Source organism: Paramisgurnus dabryanus, chromosome 17, assembly GCF_030506205.2.
Source record: "Paramisgurnus dabryanus chromosome 17, PD_genome_1.1, whole genome shotgun sequence".
NCBI lineage: Eukaryota > Metazoa > Chordata > Actinopteri > Cypriniformes > Cobitidae > Paramisgurnus > Paramisgurnus dabryanus.
In genome coordinates this window covers 37,464,488-37,483,207 of record NC_133353.1, presented here as the reverse complement: position 1 = coordinate 37,483,207, position 18,720 = coordinate 37,464,488, and the positions used below count along the sequence as shown (strand labels likewise).

Below are 18,720 nucleotides of genomic sequence, written 5' to 3'. Positions count from 1 at the left end.
TGAATTGCAAACAGGTCAGCTTTCGCTTGGCCGAACCTGAGCCAAATTTGCTCCCCCACATGTGGGTGGAGTCTTCATTCCCCAAGCTCAACGCCTGCCACAGCAGAACGTCTGCTCCATGTGGACTTACATAGATTTTGACCTTATGGTCTTCCATAGCCACTTCCCGGCCTTAGTGGGATGCATCCGTCGTAAGCCTGATGTGACGACCTTGAGCCCCCGATAGTGGCCTTCATGGGAAAGGAACCATGGTTTCTTCCATAATACTAAGGCACAAAGCATCTGCGTGTGACCTTGATCATGAGAAACGGGTTGCCCCTCAGGGAACCCCATGGTTAAAAGGATGGATTCTTTACGAGCAGGAGACAACCGTGCCTGCAGTCATTGAAATCCATACCACGCCCAGAAAAGAGGTCCTCTGTGCTGGAGAAACATACTTTTCCTGGCGTTTATTTGATGGGACATTTTTGTCCCTTTTGGCTTTCCATAACTGATCACAGCTAGAAAGGGATGCGTCTGTCATTAATGTTTTGCGGCGACAGACCGCACCTAACTTGGGGCCTGTAAACAAATACCCAAAAATTTTTCCATATTCTTAGGGCACGAAGACATATGCGCGTAACCCTGAACATGTGAAAAAGCCAACACTGGCCTTTTTTTGAGAAAGGAACCATAGTTTCTGCCATAATACTAAGGCAAAAAGCATTCGCGTGTGACCTTGATTATGCAAAAACGGGTTGCCCCTCAGGGAACCCCATGGTTAAAGGATGGATTCTATACGAGCAGGAGACAACCGTGCCTGCAGTCGTTGAAATCCATACTACGCCCAGAAAAGAGGTCCTCTGTACTGGAGAAGCACAATTTTCCTGGCGTTTAGCTGATTGGATATTTTTGTCCTTTTGGCTTTCCATAGCCGATCCTCAGCTTAACAGAAATGCATCTGTCATTAATGTCATGCGACAACAGTCTGCACCTTACTCCGGGCCTTACACAGAAACCCAACATTTTTCCACATTCTTAGGGCACGAAGACATGCGCGCGTAACCCTGAACATGGTAAAACGGCCAACACTGGCCGAAAGGAACTATTGTTTCTTCCATAATACTAAGGCACAAAGCATCTGCGTGTGACCTTGATCATGAGAAACGGGTTGCCCCTCAAGGAACCCCATGGTTAAAGGATGGATTCTATACGAGCAGGGGACAACAGTGCCTGCTATCGTAGAAATCCATACTACACCCAGAAAAGAGGTCCTCTGTACTGCAGAAGCACACTTTTCCTGGCGTTTTAGCTGATTGGACATTTTTGTCCTATTGGCCTTCCATAGCTGATCCACAGCTTAAGAGAGATGCATCTGTCATTAATGTCATGCAGCGACAGACCGCACCTCACCTCGGGCTTTGAGACAGAAACCCGAAATCTTTACATATTCTAGAGTACGAAGACATGTGCGCGTAACCCTGAACAGGCAAAAATGGTTGCCCCTCGAGGAAAAATCCTGATTTTAAAACCATCACTTGGTGTGCGATTGACCTAGCTTCAACTCATTCACTTATGTGAAAAATGGACATGACACGAGCAGGAGACATCTGTGCCTGCATCATCGTAGAGTTCCATAATATCCCCAAAATGTGATCACCTGTGTTGGGACTAACATACTTTTCTTGGTGTTCAGTCTCAACGCTAGGTATCTAGATGTGCAAACACAACATCTCGATGCTGTGCTGCCATCTGTGCTGACTGTGCTAATATTAGCCAATCATCAATATAAATAGTATGCAAATGCCCTAAAGATGCAATGACGCCAGGGCAGCATTTACACATTTTGGAAATGTGTGAAGGTATAGATCTAGGCCGAAGGGAAGGCTGATATTGGTATGCCATGCCCCAAAGGCAAACCTGAGATTCTGTGAGCAGGAAAAATCCATTAACAAAAACCAGTCCTCGGATCTGATTTGAGATAAATGTGAGTGACTGTCAACATCATGAACCATAATTTTGTGACAGTTTCGTGTAGCCTTTGAATAAAAGGAACTCCAATTCCTGCTCTAAAATTAGGCATAGCCTAATTTTCTGTGCATAACACCCATTGAGATATGTTTGGAATGTTTTTCCATGCTATTATATTTTTTACCAAGGGAACCTGATTTACTGTGCTCTGTACTACAAGAGGCAGAGTGTTCACAGTTAATACAGGAGGGTACTGAGAAGTGTGGGGACCCGTAAAAGGCGGATACAACCCACACTCCCCAGGAGGGCATACCCTGATAGGGCTTTATACATATATTTGACAATGTTGGAGGCTTTAGGGATGAAGCCACTCATGGCAACATAAAACATCCTCTAAATATAGCCTATTATGTTTAAAAGCTAGCTGAAGTGCTTGTGTAAACATGGTCAGATGGTCTTTTCCATGACTTACATAATAATGGAGATCAGGAAAGAAAGAAAGCCTCTGGTGTTGAGATTGCACTCATTTTGTAAGAAAACGCTCATCTAATTTGATATAGTTTCTTTTTTTTCTATATATATTTATTTATATATTTTTTATATATATATATGCTGGTTCATACATATTAAAACTAGCAGTTACGAGAAACAACCTCGATAAACTTCTCATTTAATAGACCGGTCGAGGCGGGCCTCGAACCGCAAGACACGCGAACATCGTCTGACACAGTCAAACAGTAAAGCACGGGCTACCGATCGGGGCGGGAGAAACCGACATGCGGGCTCCTGAATCCCTCCCGATAGCAATGATAAGTGCACACCGCCTTAGCGGATGCGGATCTGAACTGGTCGGTGAAGAGAAGGGCTGTGTTTACAACATATATCTCCTCAGAGGTAAAACATTGCATAGAGCTCCCGTTCGGGTTGGAAGTGACCGCAATGCGTGCTTCCAAACCCTCCCGAGGCAGAGCTACACGGTCAAAGTACACTAACGTTACACCACCTCAGTGGACGCAGGACTTAAGCCGCGAGAAACGCGATCATTGTCTTGACTCATCAAAACAACGACACACAGCCCGAGTGGTGTGTGGCTGAGTTTAGGCATTTTGGAAGGGCTCTGGCAGCTTAACGTGCGGACGCTCTTCCGGCCATTCGGATTAAACTTCGACACATGCAGCTCGTATACTGAGCTTGATTAAATCATTACATTGCGGAGGGAGGACAGCTATGAGTCCTCACAACCCTGTACTCTAATACATCAACCCCCTCGGGGGAAGATTACACGAGATCACGTCCCTCTCAATGAGGGGAAGTGACTGCAGTGCAGGCTTCCACACCCAGAGGAGGAACAACGGAGCATTTTGAAAGGTAAGTTATCATAATGAACACACGTCACACCGCTCCCTCAAGAGCGGCGTGAGCGTGCTCAGCTCCTAAACTTTCTGATTTCTTATTTTCCTTCATTATCAGCCGCACAGTTAAACTATTCAGTCACACAGTTTTTTAAGCTATTCAGACACTCTTTGACACACACACACAGATAGCCGTCTGAGGCAATAGAGATAGTGGGGGCGTGGTTGTACGTCGCCTTTTATGCTTTCCGGCTCCTGCGTCAACCCGCCGGTGACGTCACGACCCACCATTGGTTGGATTTGATATACACATTCAGACGCACTCACACCTGAAGGCGTTCCCAAAGCGTCTCTATGGCGACGCAGCGCGAGTTTAGTGTTTCTAAACTTTTTTGACTGGTACTGTAGTGTATATTTCATTTAGAATCATATAGTCAGTTACACTCCCATATGAAAAGAGAAAAAAAAATGTGTAAGATGTATAACATTTTATTAACTTTTGATTATGTTTCAACGCTGATGCTTTACCAACAAAGAACAGCAACCTTTTATCCTGACTTATGTGTGTTATCACCAAATGCTCAGACTGCATTGGATCAAACGGAAAACTGATACACGATCTCTGCTTTTCATGTGTAAAAAATGAATGCATCAGGACGCTGTTCATCACTTAATTTTTCAGACAATGGTCTTGATAGGATCACATTAGATTTGAATTTGAGAATTACATTTCAAACGTGGTGTTCTGTTGAGTTTGTAAGCTGTATACATTAAATAAAATGTAATGTAATGTAATGCGAAAAATCACTTTACATTCTCTTGACCAGGGGCTCTCAGATTCTGGATTAATGTAATAAGAATGGCATCTGATCATATTTACTCTATTAAAGGGGACATATCATGACATATCATTATATCTGACTGTATCCATGTGTAAGGGTGCTATAAGCGAATTCACCCGTTTTAGACCAATACATTTTTTGATACATACAGCAAACAGCCCAGGCTCCACAAACTGCAATAAACACAATGTGGCCAAACCTACCACTAGAAACCATAACAAAGTGTTCCAGCCAATAAACGACAAGAAGGATTTGGGGTTGGGCGCATTCATGAAAGCACGGAAGGGAGGGGGGGAGTTAGCTACGCTCCGTTTGTTTGAAATCAGGTCAAACATCAACAAAAGGTGACGTCACACAGATTTACATAGAGCGCCTTTAATCTCCTAAGACCCGAGCTTTGGTTTGGCTTGCATTTTAGATTTCTTTTAGCTATTTTGGGGTTAGGAAGAACCAATAAATATAATAACCAAATGAAGAGTTTCATTGCAAAACGAGATAACTCCTTTTTTTTAGAAATCTTGTTTTTTGGTTTATGTTTTGACAAAAATGTTAAAAACAGAGTTTTTCAACGAAACTCTTCAAATATTTTTCTTTGAACATGAAGCAGTGTAATTGTCCACGTTTGTGTACAACAGATTCCAGTTTCACAGAGTTAAATATTATGGTGAAAGTCCACGTATGTGGATATCCAGGTCTTAGGGTGGTTAAATGCTATAATTGAGTCCCCAGTGCTTCTATCAACCTAGAAAATGTGAAAAAGATCAACCCAGTAACTTAATTTTAGTAAACCATTCTCTGCAAGTGTGATGAGTCAGACAGGTTAGGATCCATATGCAATACTTTATTGAAAGAGATGCACAACACAAAGATAATGGGCAGGGCAATGTAGCAGTAAATCATAAACGATAGTACAGTCCGTGGTCGATGCAGCCAGATAGCAATCATAAACGAGATACAATCCAATGTCAGGGCAGGCGGCAAACAATCAGTAATCCAGAAACAGGCAAAAGTCACACCCAGAAACAAAACACGGATACACAGGAAAAACACTCAAGAGATGCAGCGGTAGGCAAACAAGACTTTGCAAAGACTGAGCGCCTGAGACTATGTCCACACGAAGCCGGTGCATTCCCTATCCAATCATTTTTTTTCCTTGCTCTAAAAAAATAATTCGTAAACACGAAACCACTGAAACCGACTGAAAGCGGTGTAGTATATATGCCGGACCAGTATGGGGCGCTGTAATTCTGCCACAGATATACACTATACACGGAGAAGAAGACTTTGAGCATGCGCATAACCAACGTATGGTGTTGTCCATTATCGCTTGTTGGTCACCACAATTGCATAGAAGCAATAGATTTTGCTGTAATAAAACTAGTAGGCTTTAGTAGCTTCTGTAGCACGAACACAATCACGTAGTCCGCCGTTATTGTTGTTGCTGTTACGTGTGACGCTTCCGACACGTGATGTGATGACGTTTTCGCTTCACAAAATATACGGATTGGCTGTACAGACGAAACCGCAAGGGTGTCGGTTTCAGATTTATCCACTTTAGGACCCGGTTTAAAAAAATAGCGGATTCAGTCTCCCAAAACGCCGGATCCGTGTGGATGAAACGCCAATACGATAACAAATTTATACGTATACACTGATACGCGTCTCCGTGTGGACAGCCCCTGAGTCCCAGGCTAAATAGGCCCACTAATGCGAGACAGGTGTGGCGTAATCAGCGGGCCGCGGGGGTAGATGGGAAATGAAGTTCAAATTAGTTATCGGGTACCGGGGGTGTGATTACTGACATCCGTAAGAGCAAGCATGTGATAAAATAGCTCATTGAAATTTGGCTTCCCTTTTGATGTCAAAAGGGGATCTTATTATAATAATACCTCACCTTAATCTGCACTAACACTGCATTCGAGAGATAATGGACAAAGATAAAGGAATTAATATATGAGCAGAGCGTCATTTTCACCCAGAGCTTCTATGCTTAATGTCTTTTGTATTTTATTCCAGAAACTTACTTTGTACTTTGTTTCTTGTCTTATACTATAACAAAACCCTACACTTGATTTGATTTTCACAGCTGAAATTTCTGCTATATGTCAGAAGAAGGTAAGCCTTGTGTTGTCATGTGTGTGTGTGTGTGTGTGTGTGTGTGTTTGCTCATGTTCGTACATGTCTTTAGGATATTAAAGATAAAATGTGTGATTCTTGTGAATGTCTAAATGCATCTGAGCTGTAAAATGATTGCTGGCTCCAATAGTACGTCATGAGATTAATTCATGTCCTTGTGGCACGTTCAGTCTCTATGTGTTTTGTCATTGGTAGCTTAACTTCATGAAGATTTAAAAATACTAGACAGAACTCATTGCTATTACACATTCATGCTATCAGATATTTTTGTTTTGCAGTTCATATAAACTGTTTTTTTATCTGTTGGTATTGTCATTTTTTAAAGGATTTATTAAACAGCATTTCATAATTTTTGTATATTAGGCCAAATAAAGACGTAAAAGCAATATGGCGAACATTAGTCAGTTTTGGACAACAGTATAACACTGATGTGAAGTGGACAACTTTCTGAGATTGGGTTATCCAGAACATGAAGATATTATGGCCACTGATTAGATTTGTGTTATCCAGAACGTGAACATTATAGCCAAAGATTCACTTGAAGTTCCCTAACAAATACGCTGGGTGTTGTTGAAATGAAGACTTTATTTTAATATTTTAACAGAGACTACGATTTATTCAATTCCTTTTGTACTTCTGTACTGAACTTAATATTGGGAGTCTAGCATTTTCAATTAGTAGTAGTAGTAGTTCTAAAGTACTATTTCAACAACAAGATGTTGTACCAAAGGGCTGTACAACCATACATAATACATCAAGAAATGGTAAAAAAGAAAAAAATACATTATAAAAAGAGCACAAGGTAAAATATAAACAAAAACTAAACCCTCTTTACTGGCAGAGGCTGCACATAGGATTTAAGTTTTTGAACAGCTTTAAAAGTGTCTAAGGTAGGGGCAGATCTAATTTGGATTGGCAGACTATTACATAGCAAAGGAGGCGTTACTGCAGAAGCTCAATTACCCCACGCTTGTGTTTGGTCCTCAGTAAACAGAGAAACAGACCTTTGGGACCAAGGGGTCTTTTAGACCTGAAGGAGCTCAGATAGATATAACGGATCTAAACCATTCAATCTCTAATGCACAAAACATAAACGTTTAAAAACAATTCTCCCAAAATAGATGAAATATGCTCATATCCCTGTCAAAAGTCTTTTTCATTTATTTGATTAGATTCATTCATTTTATTAATCAGATGATCTTAATTATTAGAACGTTTTGTAAAGTTTCCATCAAACACTTTCTTTTCCTCTTCAGGTGTTTGGGATCGTTCATCATCCTTTATTCACTTCCCTCTCTCTCTCTCTCTCTCTCTCTCTCTCTTTCTCTCTCTCTGTGTTTTTGGTGTCAGAATTGCAGCTCTCATGTCCGACGGGCAGTTGTCACCTGCTTTTCAGCTGGCTGCTGTGGCCGCCATGGTAACCGGCCTGTGCGCTATTGCAAGCGTTGCCACGTCAACCACCACAGCAGTGAGGTGGGGGCATCAGCAGAGACTCATCTGTACCAGACGTCCCCCCCGCCCATCAACACACGCGAGTGCGGAGCAGAGGAGCTGGTGTGCACTGTGGAGGCTGTGATCAGGTGCTGCGCGCCCTGCTGCTTTCAAACCTCATAACACCCACCTGATAGACCCAGACCCATAGCTGTTAGACAAGTAAAAGAAAAACTGTAAAAGTAAAAGATTTGTCAGTGTATTTTCTTTTAGAATGTGAGTCAATTCAAAGAAACACTCATCTGTGAGCATGTTCACGTGATCTTTAGAAAGTGTACACGTGTGTATGATTTCATGAAGTGCCACAAAATCCGACAGGCGGTTGGTATCAGAGTCTTCGAGAACGAGTCAAGAAATCATACATAAAAGTTTGCTTTTGAATCGCTCTGGTGGTACTTTGATGTCATCTGCCTGCTGATTCTTACAGCGCTGCATGAAGTCAAACACACCTTATGTCTCTGGGCCACTTTTTGCAATGAATGTTAACAAGGATATAAAGTAAGCAAAACTCAATGCAAGTCATTGTCAACTGTCGCCCCAGTCTGTTAAAAGAGGCCGAGATTCATGCGGAACAGAGAGAGTTTGAACTGAACCGACGGCGTCAGATGGGTCTGTCTACATCCCATCATTCCTTAGACAACCTGGAGTTTGACAACAAAGAAGATGACCAACATGACCAGAGATTACTCAGCCAGTTCGGCATCTGGTTTCTGGTAAGAGGCTCATTGTGCTCATCATTTCTACCTGTATACTGTATTCACCATTGCCTTTAGTGTTTTTATTTCATTATATATGTCTATATAAACAAATATAGCAGGGGCTTCATTTACTTAAGGGCTCTCTTGCAACTGAGCTCTATGCACAAGATGAAATCATTATCGTTGTGCTGTTGTGGGCAAACTCTGTGTTTGAAATTGTGAACAGAAATTTAAAATGACGTCTTATCAAGCTGTATTATTTTATCCTCGATCCAGTAAAAATCTCATGAAAACAATGTTTCTAAATAAACTAACAATTAAACTGAAATACTTCACCAGGTGAGTCTGTGCACACCCAGTGAAAACACACCAACTGAGAGCCTGGCACGATTGGTCAGTATGGTCTTTCAGTGGTTTCACTCCACGGCCTACATGATGGACGACGAGGTGGGCAGCCTGGTGGAAAAGCTCAAACCTCAGTTTGTCACGAAGTGGTTGAAGACGGTTTGTGACGTGCGCTTTGACGTCATGGTCATGTGCCTACTGCCCAAACCAGTTGAGTTCGCCCGGGTAAGTAAACTGTAAGTGAACCGCTCACGGTTCACGTGCTACACGGCCAGTGACACGCTTGTGTTTGTAGGTGGGTGGTTACTGGGATAAATCCTGCAGCACAGTGACACAACTCAAGGAAGGACTGAATCGCATCCTCTGCTTGATTCCTTATAACGTCATCAGTCAGCCGCTGTGGGAATGTTTCATGCCCGAGTGGTTGGAGGCCATCCGCACTGAAGTTCCCGACCATCAGCTGAAGGAGTTTCGTGAGGTTCTCAGGTAAACAAACTGCCAAAGGTCCAGTCAGTCATTGACAGTCACATTATTCTCCTTATTTTAAAGGTTTCTGATAACCTGCAGTTTTGTTCATCGCACCTGGGTATCTCCAATGAAGAGCTTTTTTATGAATAGGTTTATCAGTGAAAAGTGTCAATTATTACTACTCGGTGATAAAGAGATCGGTTTGTGATCTTAAAGTGGGTTAAGGGTTGAGTAAGTGTTTGGTTAAGGTTAATGTTTCTAAAGTGAAAGACTCTGAGGAGGAAGGCTGAGCTTTATTATTTCATCTTGTTTTTTAAACATGCATTTGTTGCAGTTTTCTTTAGGTTGCATCTGTTGTGTTGTGTTGTGTGATTGTTTTTGCAGTAAGATGTTTGACATTGAATTGTGTCCGCTGCCGTTTTCCATGGAGGAGATGTTTGGATTTATCAGCTGTAGATTCACTGGATATCCAGCATCCGTACAGGAGCAAGCTCTGCTGTGGCTTCATGTGAGAGCTTACACGCATTTCTTTTTTAGTTTTGTTGTATTTTTATGTCATTTTAAATTGTATTCTAAGAGCCTAACCAGGGACGGGGCTGCAGATTAGCCGTTGGCTAGAAGCTTCTAGCATCGGCTGCTTGAAATTGTAGCAGTGTTATTGTGCTGTTAAAGTCCCTGTTAAATAAACAAATAAATAAACATCCACAGGCACACACAGGCTTATAGCACCTGCCAAATGCAATATTATGTAACAATTATTTAACTTTTGTTTGGCTAATATTTTATTAGTTTGTCATCAGTTATTACATGAGGCTTTAAACAATGTTTCTTTAGTTATGGCTTAATGTAACTATTATATAAAGATTTAGCTTTTAACCTGATAAGGATCACTGTGCTGTGCACGTTACACCCCCCCCCCCCCACTCCCCCCCGTCGGATGTGGTGCTTCATAAACTTCATTTTAATGAATGGAATGGAATATCCAAGCCTGTAAACAATTAGATCACTGGACATTCATTCGACTCGTACTTCTCATTTAAGACTTCTAATGCTAGATTTGGGTGTCACGTTTATTGTGCAACGCCTGAGGAACAAATACGCCCTATTGTGGAATTTTTTGTTTGTTGTGCATTTGGCTGATGTTGAGTGAAAACCTATATTTGCATTTATTTAAGTTATGTGTTTTTGTAAGAAATCTTTATCGGGTTGCACGCTTGCCTACATCCTCATATCTTATACAGTATATGATATGTGGGGGCCCACATCTATATTTTTTCAGGGGGTCCAGGATTCTTTAACTACGGTAGTGCTACCAACACTGAGAAAACTTTTTTTATTTACCGCCTGATAATGACGCTTGTATCTCCTAATAACTGTTAATAATGTGTACTAAACTCTTTCTTGTTCATTGGGGAAATCAGTATTCCTATAGCTCAACTGGTAGAGGATTACATTAGGGTTTGATTCCCAGAGAACACACAAATAAATTAATTGTAATTCAACGCTAGGAAAACATCTCTTAGCATCGCTCTGTTTATGTTTGGTGTGTAGCCGAGTTTAGATCTTGCTGTATGAATGATGTTGCTCTGTGTGCAGGTCCTGTCGCAGCTGGATATTGTGGTTCCTCTACAGCTACTCATTGGCATGTTTTCTGATGGTGTAAACTCGCTAAAAGAACTGGCCAATCAGAGGAAGATGAGGGCTGCAGACTTGTCTGGAAATGCAGGACCCAGGAGGGTAAGACACAAGCTCAGCATCTCCACATGAACGTACGATGCAGAAACGTTTAAACTGACATCATTACAAAGTAAACACGGTGGTCATGGCTACAAGCTGACAGCTAAATTTAGTCCTAGTGATGCATCTTTGTTAATCTTTGTTGTCCCTTTCTTCTGATTAAATCCATCTAAAACAGCGGTTCTTAAAGTAGGGTCCCGGGACCCTTGGTGGTACGCAATCAATAGCCAGGGGGTCTGCGAAAATAATTTGCTATAAATTATAAAATTGTGCTGTGTTGTATTATTAAATAGAACATACAGCATTACCAAAGAATAGAGGTATTCAGTTAGCAGACAGTGGTCCGGATCTGGGCCACGAGACACAATCAATCATTAGAAAAAGTCCTTTTCTAGAGTTTGAAATGAGGGGCACCACAACAAAGTGGACACCCGTGCAATTTATGGTGATGATCTTTCGCTTTTATATTATCTAATATTTTTATATAGCGCCAAAAGTGCTTCGTTTACGAATCCTGAGAAGAAAAGTTGGGCACGTTGTTTCTCTCCTGTTAAAGACGCGCTACGTTAAAGATGCAGAAAAAGATGAGGACAGTAGTGCAGAAACCATGAGTGTCAAAATTAGTTAATACGTCATTACAACACTGCAGAAAATGAAAAAAAAAAAACAGCAGAGTAAAATAATTATCCTTACCAGTATTGTATCCTATGAGTCTAGATGTTCAACTACTTTGGGTCTTTGACAGTGTTGTTATATTAGGGAATATTATTTGTACATCCAGTCAGTTCTTACTGTATATAAAAAGAGGATTGACCTGACCTCTCATTGTAAAGGAAATAAACTGGACCTCTTTGAACTTTAAGTGAATTCTCCTGCCATAGAAGAAACATTTTTTAGTTCCTCAGAGAACAATTTAGTCAAAGGTTCTTAAAAGAGCCATTTCATTCAAAGTCCCTGTTGGTGAAGATTCTCCGGATGTTAAACATTTTTTATAGAACCATACGGCCAAAAAGGTTCATCTATGGCATTGTGAAGCACCTTTATTTTTAAGAGTGTAAAAATAGTTCAATAAATGAAAGAGAGCTGATGTAAAGTCCACTTTGAAACAGTCACATGTTTTGTCTTCGCTGTAGGTGAGTGTTGTGTCAGACCCCGGCAGAAGAGGGCAGCACAATAACCTGAGTCCATTTCCCAGTCCGTTCCGCAGTCCTCTGCACTGCAGCCCCTTTAAGAACCTCGGGCACGCCGCAGGCAACTGCGCTCTGGATCTCGATTGTGATGATGACGATATAAACCTGGGCTGCTTCATTCTGATGTTTGACCTCATTCTTAAACAGGTAAAAGATTCCCCACATACCCATCAAATGTGTTTCTGAAACAGATGACAGATGTTGTTTAGGGTTAGGGTTAAAGGAGTAGTCCACTTTAAAGATGGGGTCCATTGACTTTTTATAGTAGGAAAAAAAATACTATGGTAAGTCAATGGGCCCCATCTATAAAGTGGACTACTCCTTTAAGATTGACTCGAGACAACTGTAGACCTCACAAATCCTCCAGCCAAACATCTTTATTTCTGCTAATATAATATCCTTACCTATCCTTATCCTTACATGAGGTATTAACATTTTAATTGTCCAGGTAACCGATCAAGTTGACCTTTAACCCAAATTATGTCGATATAGCTGATGTAAAGGATATTATATTACTATGAGAGATGGCACCACCATTTGTGTAAATGTTGACATCTGAACAGAGTGTCGGTTTATAAAGTGTGTCCCCATGCGTAGATGGAGCTCCACGATGATGTCGTGTTGCTGGGTTTGGAGAGCAGTCTTGGACGGGATATTGTGGCCATAATAAACAGTGTGTTGCAAGCACCGTGGGGAGGTTCACACACCTGTCAGAAAGACGAGAAGCCAATGGAGTGCAACCTGTGCCAGTCAAGTATCCTGTGCTACCAGCTGGCGTGTGATCTGCTGGAGAGATTGACACCACGTGAAGAGATAAGGCTGGTGGTGAGACACAAACGCATGCTTTTACTTGCGTGTTACTGATTGAGAGTCTTTCCAGATTAAGCTGTAAATAAATGTGTTCCAAAATTATAGCTAAATTACACACACATGACAGTGTTCAGTCTGCACTTTGTTTTTTTACAGGAGCCATCAGAGTGTTTGGAGGACAGTTTAATTTTTCCTCAGGCAGAATTCACTGTCAAATCAGAGAACGGAGCGGACGAAGGAGACGCAGAAAACCCTGACAGCTCCAATCCCTCACCTGAAATCCACCGTATGTGCTCAGAAAAACAACACAACAGTTGGTTCTCATCCAGCAGACAAACAAGTGCATCGCTGTTTCTGTGTCTTATAACCTTTAATATTAATTTGTTCTTTATGATTTCTCAACGAGTCGTTGATCTAATCGTCATAAAATTATTGCAAAAAGGATTTAATAGTTTCAATTAATCACATCTATGATATTTAAAAATAAACACTTCTTATCTGATTATGAACTTTCTTTCCCATAGCATTAAAAAATTGTGTGGACAAGAAGTTCTCCTACCAGCAGCTGCCTGCACACCTGAAGCTTCTTTACACCATTCTGCAGGTGAGACGCACGCACGCACAGATTCTTGTGTTCAGCGTTGTGCTGTGCCCATGTTTATATTCAGGTTTTCTGCAGGAAATGAATAAGTTTGAGGAGCCAGACATTCTGTTCAACATGCTGAGCTGTCTGAAAATCCTGTGTTTACATGGAGAATCTCTGTATCATGCCAGAAAAGATCACCCACAATTCCTGGCCTACATACAGGAGAAAATGCTCATTCCCAGGTGAACATTAATGATGCACCAGGATCCTGATCTTCTCATTTCCAAAGATAAAACATTTCTAGATATTCAAAATGAAAATAATATTAAGGTTGTTACTCAGAACCTAAAATTAAACGTGCATGTGTCATACAAGCCCCTGTCAATCTGTTTGTTTGTTTGTTTGGGTTTAGCCTGTGGTCCATGCTGAAGTCTGAGATTTGTCAGCTGGCGTCTCTGGCTGTTCCTCAGCTCCTTCATGCTCTTTCTCTCTCTAATGGTGCTGATATTTTCTGGAGGTTGGTGGACAGCAGCTTCAACAGCAAAGACTGGAAGATTCGCTTTGAAGCAGGTCTGATCAAACACACAATTCTTACAGCCTTTCTATCAACATTTCCTCCCCTTTGTGTGCTACAGTCATGAGTCACTTGCTACTGGATAAATGTGGAATTATGGGATTAGTTTGAGCCTCTGATAGTGATTGATAGAGAGAATCTGTAGACAGATGGCTTTTGTGTTCATACACATGCAACCCAACACATTTATTATATCCACTGAAGTGTTGTAGTGCCAGTGTTTACTGTACACACATTTACAAAATCTGCCAGTGATAAAGAAGATTAAAAGAGCTGCGGTGACCAATGATTGGTTGATAAAGAGATTTACCTGTAGTTCATTTACCTGGTGAAACACAAGAGTATTATTTTCACTAGTGGTGAAACGGATCGCACTCGATTCGTGATCTGTACGGACCAGGCCACACGTTTCGGCATGCGTGCGATTCAAGGATTAACATGCAAATTTAAATAGGGAAAGTGTACCATTTGCACTTGTTTCAAAGGCTTGAAAAATTTTCACACTCAATCAATTTTAACCAATTTAATACATGCTGTCGAATGTGTCCAACTCCAATCAGACGTGATCATCTTTATGCCCTTCAAAGATCAGAACTCTTGATGTGTAAATACTGCGTCTCATACTGTAGTCCATTAAAACACACTTGGTGAATAGAGCAATGAAAACTACGTATTTCTTCTCTTTATACTGTATGGAGCAACTGTTTACGTGTGTTCCCTTCCTGAAGTGCCCTTGAAAGCCTTTTACCTCTGCCAAAACAATAATGAAAAATAATAGACATTATATGAATAAAAGAAACAAATAACTGATTCATGAGACCAAAGGCTGTTGGATAGATCTAGCAAGAACAAATTAAATCTCATCTTTGACCATCAGACACAGATTCATCAGAGCCAGTGGTAAATCAGTGTCCGAGATGAGACTGGCTGAAAGAGTTACCTGCCTGACATTTTGGCTTTTGAATCCGTGGCGGAAGGAAGTAGTTCCTCACAATAGAGGGTTAGGGTTAGAGCATTATCGCTTTATTAGAAGTGGCAGAAAAGGCTTAAATATTTGGTGTTTCTTGCAGTGGAGAGGGTGGCAGTACTGTGTCGGTTTCTGGATATCGGTTCGGTTACAAAGAGTCACTTGCTTAAATATTCTCTGGCCCATGCATTCTGCTGCTTTTTGGCCAGCATTGAGGATGTGAATCCCGCAGTTGCCACCAGAGCCCGACTTCTGCTGGATACCATCAAACGACCCTCGCTGCAGGTAAGGAATGCGTCCTAACACTGATGATGTCACCACGAACGCAGAGGTTAAATCTGTTTTTCGTTTGTCTTCTACAAGGTGCTGTGTCTGTGCCTGGATTTCCAGTTTGACACGGTGGTCAGAGATCGGCCCATCATTCTGAGCAAACTGCTGCTGCTGCATTCCCTGAAACAGGAGATTCCCGCTCTGAGCTGGGAATTCTTCGTCAACCGCTTCGAGACGCTGTCGCTTGAGGCTCAGCTCCACCTGGACTGCAATAAAGAGTTTCCTTTTCCTACAAGTGAGTGATGTGTGAATGTGCGTTTGTGTGCTGTATGAGGCAGGACTCTCAAACAAATGAGTATTACAATAATAAACATCATAAGGTTTGTACCTCTGTACTCAGTAAGTTAATACACTGAACAAATCACTCAAACTGATTTGGGAAACAATTTAGACCGTTAGGCCTCAGTTCTATGAGAAGAGTCGACTCAAAGAGTGATTGATTTCATTTGCAGATGCTTCAGTAAAAAAATAGGAAACTTGGAATAAACTACATAATGCATTCAAATAAAGTAACAAATTCGCCCAGTGAAACAAAGTAAAACAATTGTTTTTTTGGAAATACACACAAGTTTAAGTACCTTCTTTTAAATTAACTCTGAACAGTTCATCATTTAAAAGCACAATATTTTATTGAGGTTTGCACACACGAAAACAGCTTGTTTTTGCTTTTACCCAAATAGTGGCATTTTGGACACGCTATGATAAATGATCTGTGAGGTATTTTGACTTCACAGACACATCCTGGACACACCTGAGACTTCTATAGACCCTTTTACAGCTTTTTGGTGACCTCTAGTGGCAAAACTTAAATATTGTACCCAATTGATAAATAAACACTGTTAAGATGACCTTCTCTAGTATACGTGTGAAAGTCACACACAGCATTTTGGGTGATGCCAGTAACAAGTACACTTTGCTTATTTTGATATATATGTGAAGTATTTCCATCTACTTCTAGGAAGTTGGGAATCATTTCTTCAAAGGGAATATTTGATGACAATAAGTGCCTATAACAATGCTCTTGCTCTGTAATCTTGAGAGATTCATGTGCTGATTTAGCCACATTTAAACCTTTTATACTATAGTGTGTGTATAAAGTTCATAATTCCTGAATTTCCTCCATAAGCCATCACTGCAGTGAGGACAAATGTTGCCAACCTGAGCGATGCCGCCCTGTGGAAGATCAGACGCGCTCGCTTCGCCCGGAATCGTCAGAAGAGCGTCCGGTCTTTACGCGACAGTGTCAAGGGTTCGTCAGAGTCCAAGCGGACGTTGTCTCTCCCTGAAACGCTCTGCAATAAACTGCGTAAGTCTTTGTCACACAGTTTATAGAGCAGTGACCTGTGTGAGCCTTTACATATACGCAGTCCCATCAATGATATACAGCTCATCTCAATCATTTAGTAAATTACAGTGGAATTATCGTTTTGTCCATGAATTCATTATGTCTTTGTCCGTGTTTGGATTTAGCTCTGAGATTCACAAGGCAAGAGCAGTCGGCACCCACACTGGGAAATATGCTTGAAAAGGTCCTCGCAGGTAAAAGAAATGAGATATTCCCATCTGGAAAATCAGCACACATTTGTTAAAATTGATGATGGTGTAATTTCTTTTGATCACATAACCCACTGTGTGGATATATAAGATGATTGAGCAAATCTGATACTGAACTTTGTTCACTGCTAATGCTGCTTATAAAAGAGTTCATAAAGACGTGATCTCTGTATGAGAATCTGAAAACGTCACGTGTTGTTCTCGCATGCAGGTGAGAGCACTTCTCCAGGAGACGACTCCATCATTAAAGATCTGATGCCCGAAGATGCGGGTATAGACCACCAGACCGTGCACCAGCTTATCATGGTGCTAATGAAATTCATGGCAAAAGACAAAAGCAGCGCAGAGACGGACATCGGCAGCGCCAAAGCCTTTAACACAGTCAAGCGCCATCTCTATGTCCTGCTGGGATACGACCAACAGATGGGATGTTTCATGATCACCCCTCAGAAAATGCGTTCCTCCACCTGCTTCAACGCCTTCATTGCAGGAATCGCTCAGGTGAGTTTGATTCGCAACGATCGTCTCGCCAGCGTTTGTGTGAATCTCAAGGTTCTTTGGTTTGTATTTCTCATCTTTAGGTTATGGACTACAACATTGGTCTGGGTAAGCAGCTGTTGCCGCTGGTGGTGCAGGTCCTAAAATATTGCACGTGTCCGCAACTCAGGCCGAACTTCCAGGAGCCTCCACGTTGCTCGCTGTGGGCCCTCAAACCTCACATCAGACAGATGTGGCTCAAGGCTTTGCTCGTCATCCTCTATAAGGTATTCATCACTAAAAGTTACAGAAATACAGTATGTGGTATTACAGCCAAGAAAAGGGACATCTGATAACTCCAAAATATACAGACCTGCGAGATTAAAACATCACAAGATTTCTCGTGGAGGTAAAATGCTGTCTCCTGATATCAGCATAAAGTTGAGTTTAGGCCAATACTTTTACAGCGCATGCATTATATTCAGTCTTTTACTGCGTGTGTTGTTTTGTTTGGGTTTCCAATAATGTTTGGGAACTCATACAGTATAAATTCTAAGACACCTTGTTTATATGATTTAATGTGTTGTGATTGGCATTTTTGGGGATAGTGATATCATTATACCAGGAAGAGGCTCAGTTGTAGGCAAACCAGAGGTTCGCTGTAGTTTTTTTAGAAGCGATTTCGGTTAAAGCAAATATCTCTGGTTGCATTAAACTTTGAATTATGTTAAAGAAAATATATATCGCCTGACAGTGAACTTTGAACTTTATCATTTTACAGGTATTATTTATGCTCTAACAGCAACATTACACAATAACTAAAGTTAGAAAAATGGGATCAGGAAGAACGTGACCTTCAAAACGTGAAAAAATCTCATTCTCGTGTGTCTCGTCTCGTCTCGTCTCGTCTTGTGGACTAAGTGTCTCATCACACCACTACTGTATTTCATAATAAAAATCATAATAGTTGATTATGACCCATGATATTGTAATTATTCATGTTAATTGTTATAATTTACAATAAAATATGTGTGGTGTGTTCAAAAGGGAATCAAATACAAACTTCAACAGAAACAGGGGTCAGCATGCCACACTAAAGCCCCCAACCACTTCACTCTTTATTTGTTTTTACTTTATACCGCCTTGATAGCGCTGGGGGTGGTTGCTACTCAAAATAATGAGAAAATGCTTAAAACGATATTGGGGTGTGTCA

The 18,720-nt window shown here is 41.1% G+C and overlaps 1 protein-coding gene across 3 annotated transcripts in view; it reads left to right on the top strand.

The window, feature by feature from the left end:
* unc79 (unc-79 homolog, NALCN channel complex subunit) overlaps positions 1-18,720 on the top strand; it is a 53,334-nt gene that overhangs the window by 22,827 nt on the left and 11,787 nt on the right. For 2 of the 3 annotated variants that reach the window (XM_065267281.2, XM_065267280.2), the window contains exons 11-29: positions 6,231-6,259; positions 7,631-7,860; positions 8,313-8,484; positions 8,809-9,039; positions 9,110-9,300; positions 9,667-9,790; positions 10,879-11,019; positions 12,153-12,356; positions 12,807-13,034; positions 13,176-13,359; positions 13,544-13,623; positions 13,699-13,847; positions 14,018-14,175; positions 15,250-15,431; positions 15,510-15,711; positions 16,603-16,782; positions 16,947-17,015; positions 17,242-17,531; positions 17,612-17,794. In XM_065267281.2, the coding sequence (XP_065123353.1) occupies positions 6,231-6,259; positions 7,631-7,860; positions 8,313-8,484; positions 8,809-9,039; positions 9,110-9,300; positions 9,667-9,790; positions 10,879-11,019; positions 12,153-12,356; positions 12,807-13,034; positions 13,176-13,359; positions 13,544-13,623; positions 13,699-13,847; positions 14,018-14,175; positions 15,250-15,431; positions 15,510-15,711; positions 16,603-16,782; positions 16,947-17,015; positions 17,242-17,531; positions 17,612-17,794 (3,227 nt within the window). The remainder of the gene's footprint in view (positions 1-6,230; positions 6,260-7,630; positions 7,861-8,312; positions 8,485-8,808; positions 9,040-9,109; positions 9,301-9,666; positions 9,791-10,878; positions 11,020-12,152; positions 12,357-12,806; positions 13,035-13,175; positions 13,360-13,543; positions 13,624-13,698; positions 13,848-14,017; positions 14,176-15,249; positions 15,432-15,509; positions 15,712-16,602; positions 16,783-16,946; positions 17,016-17,241; positions 17,532-17,611; positions 17,795-18,720) is intronic. The other variant, XM_065267282.2, reaches the window with a different exon arrangement.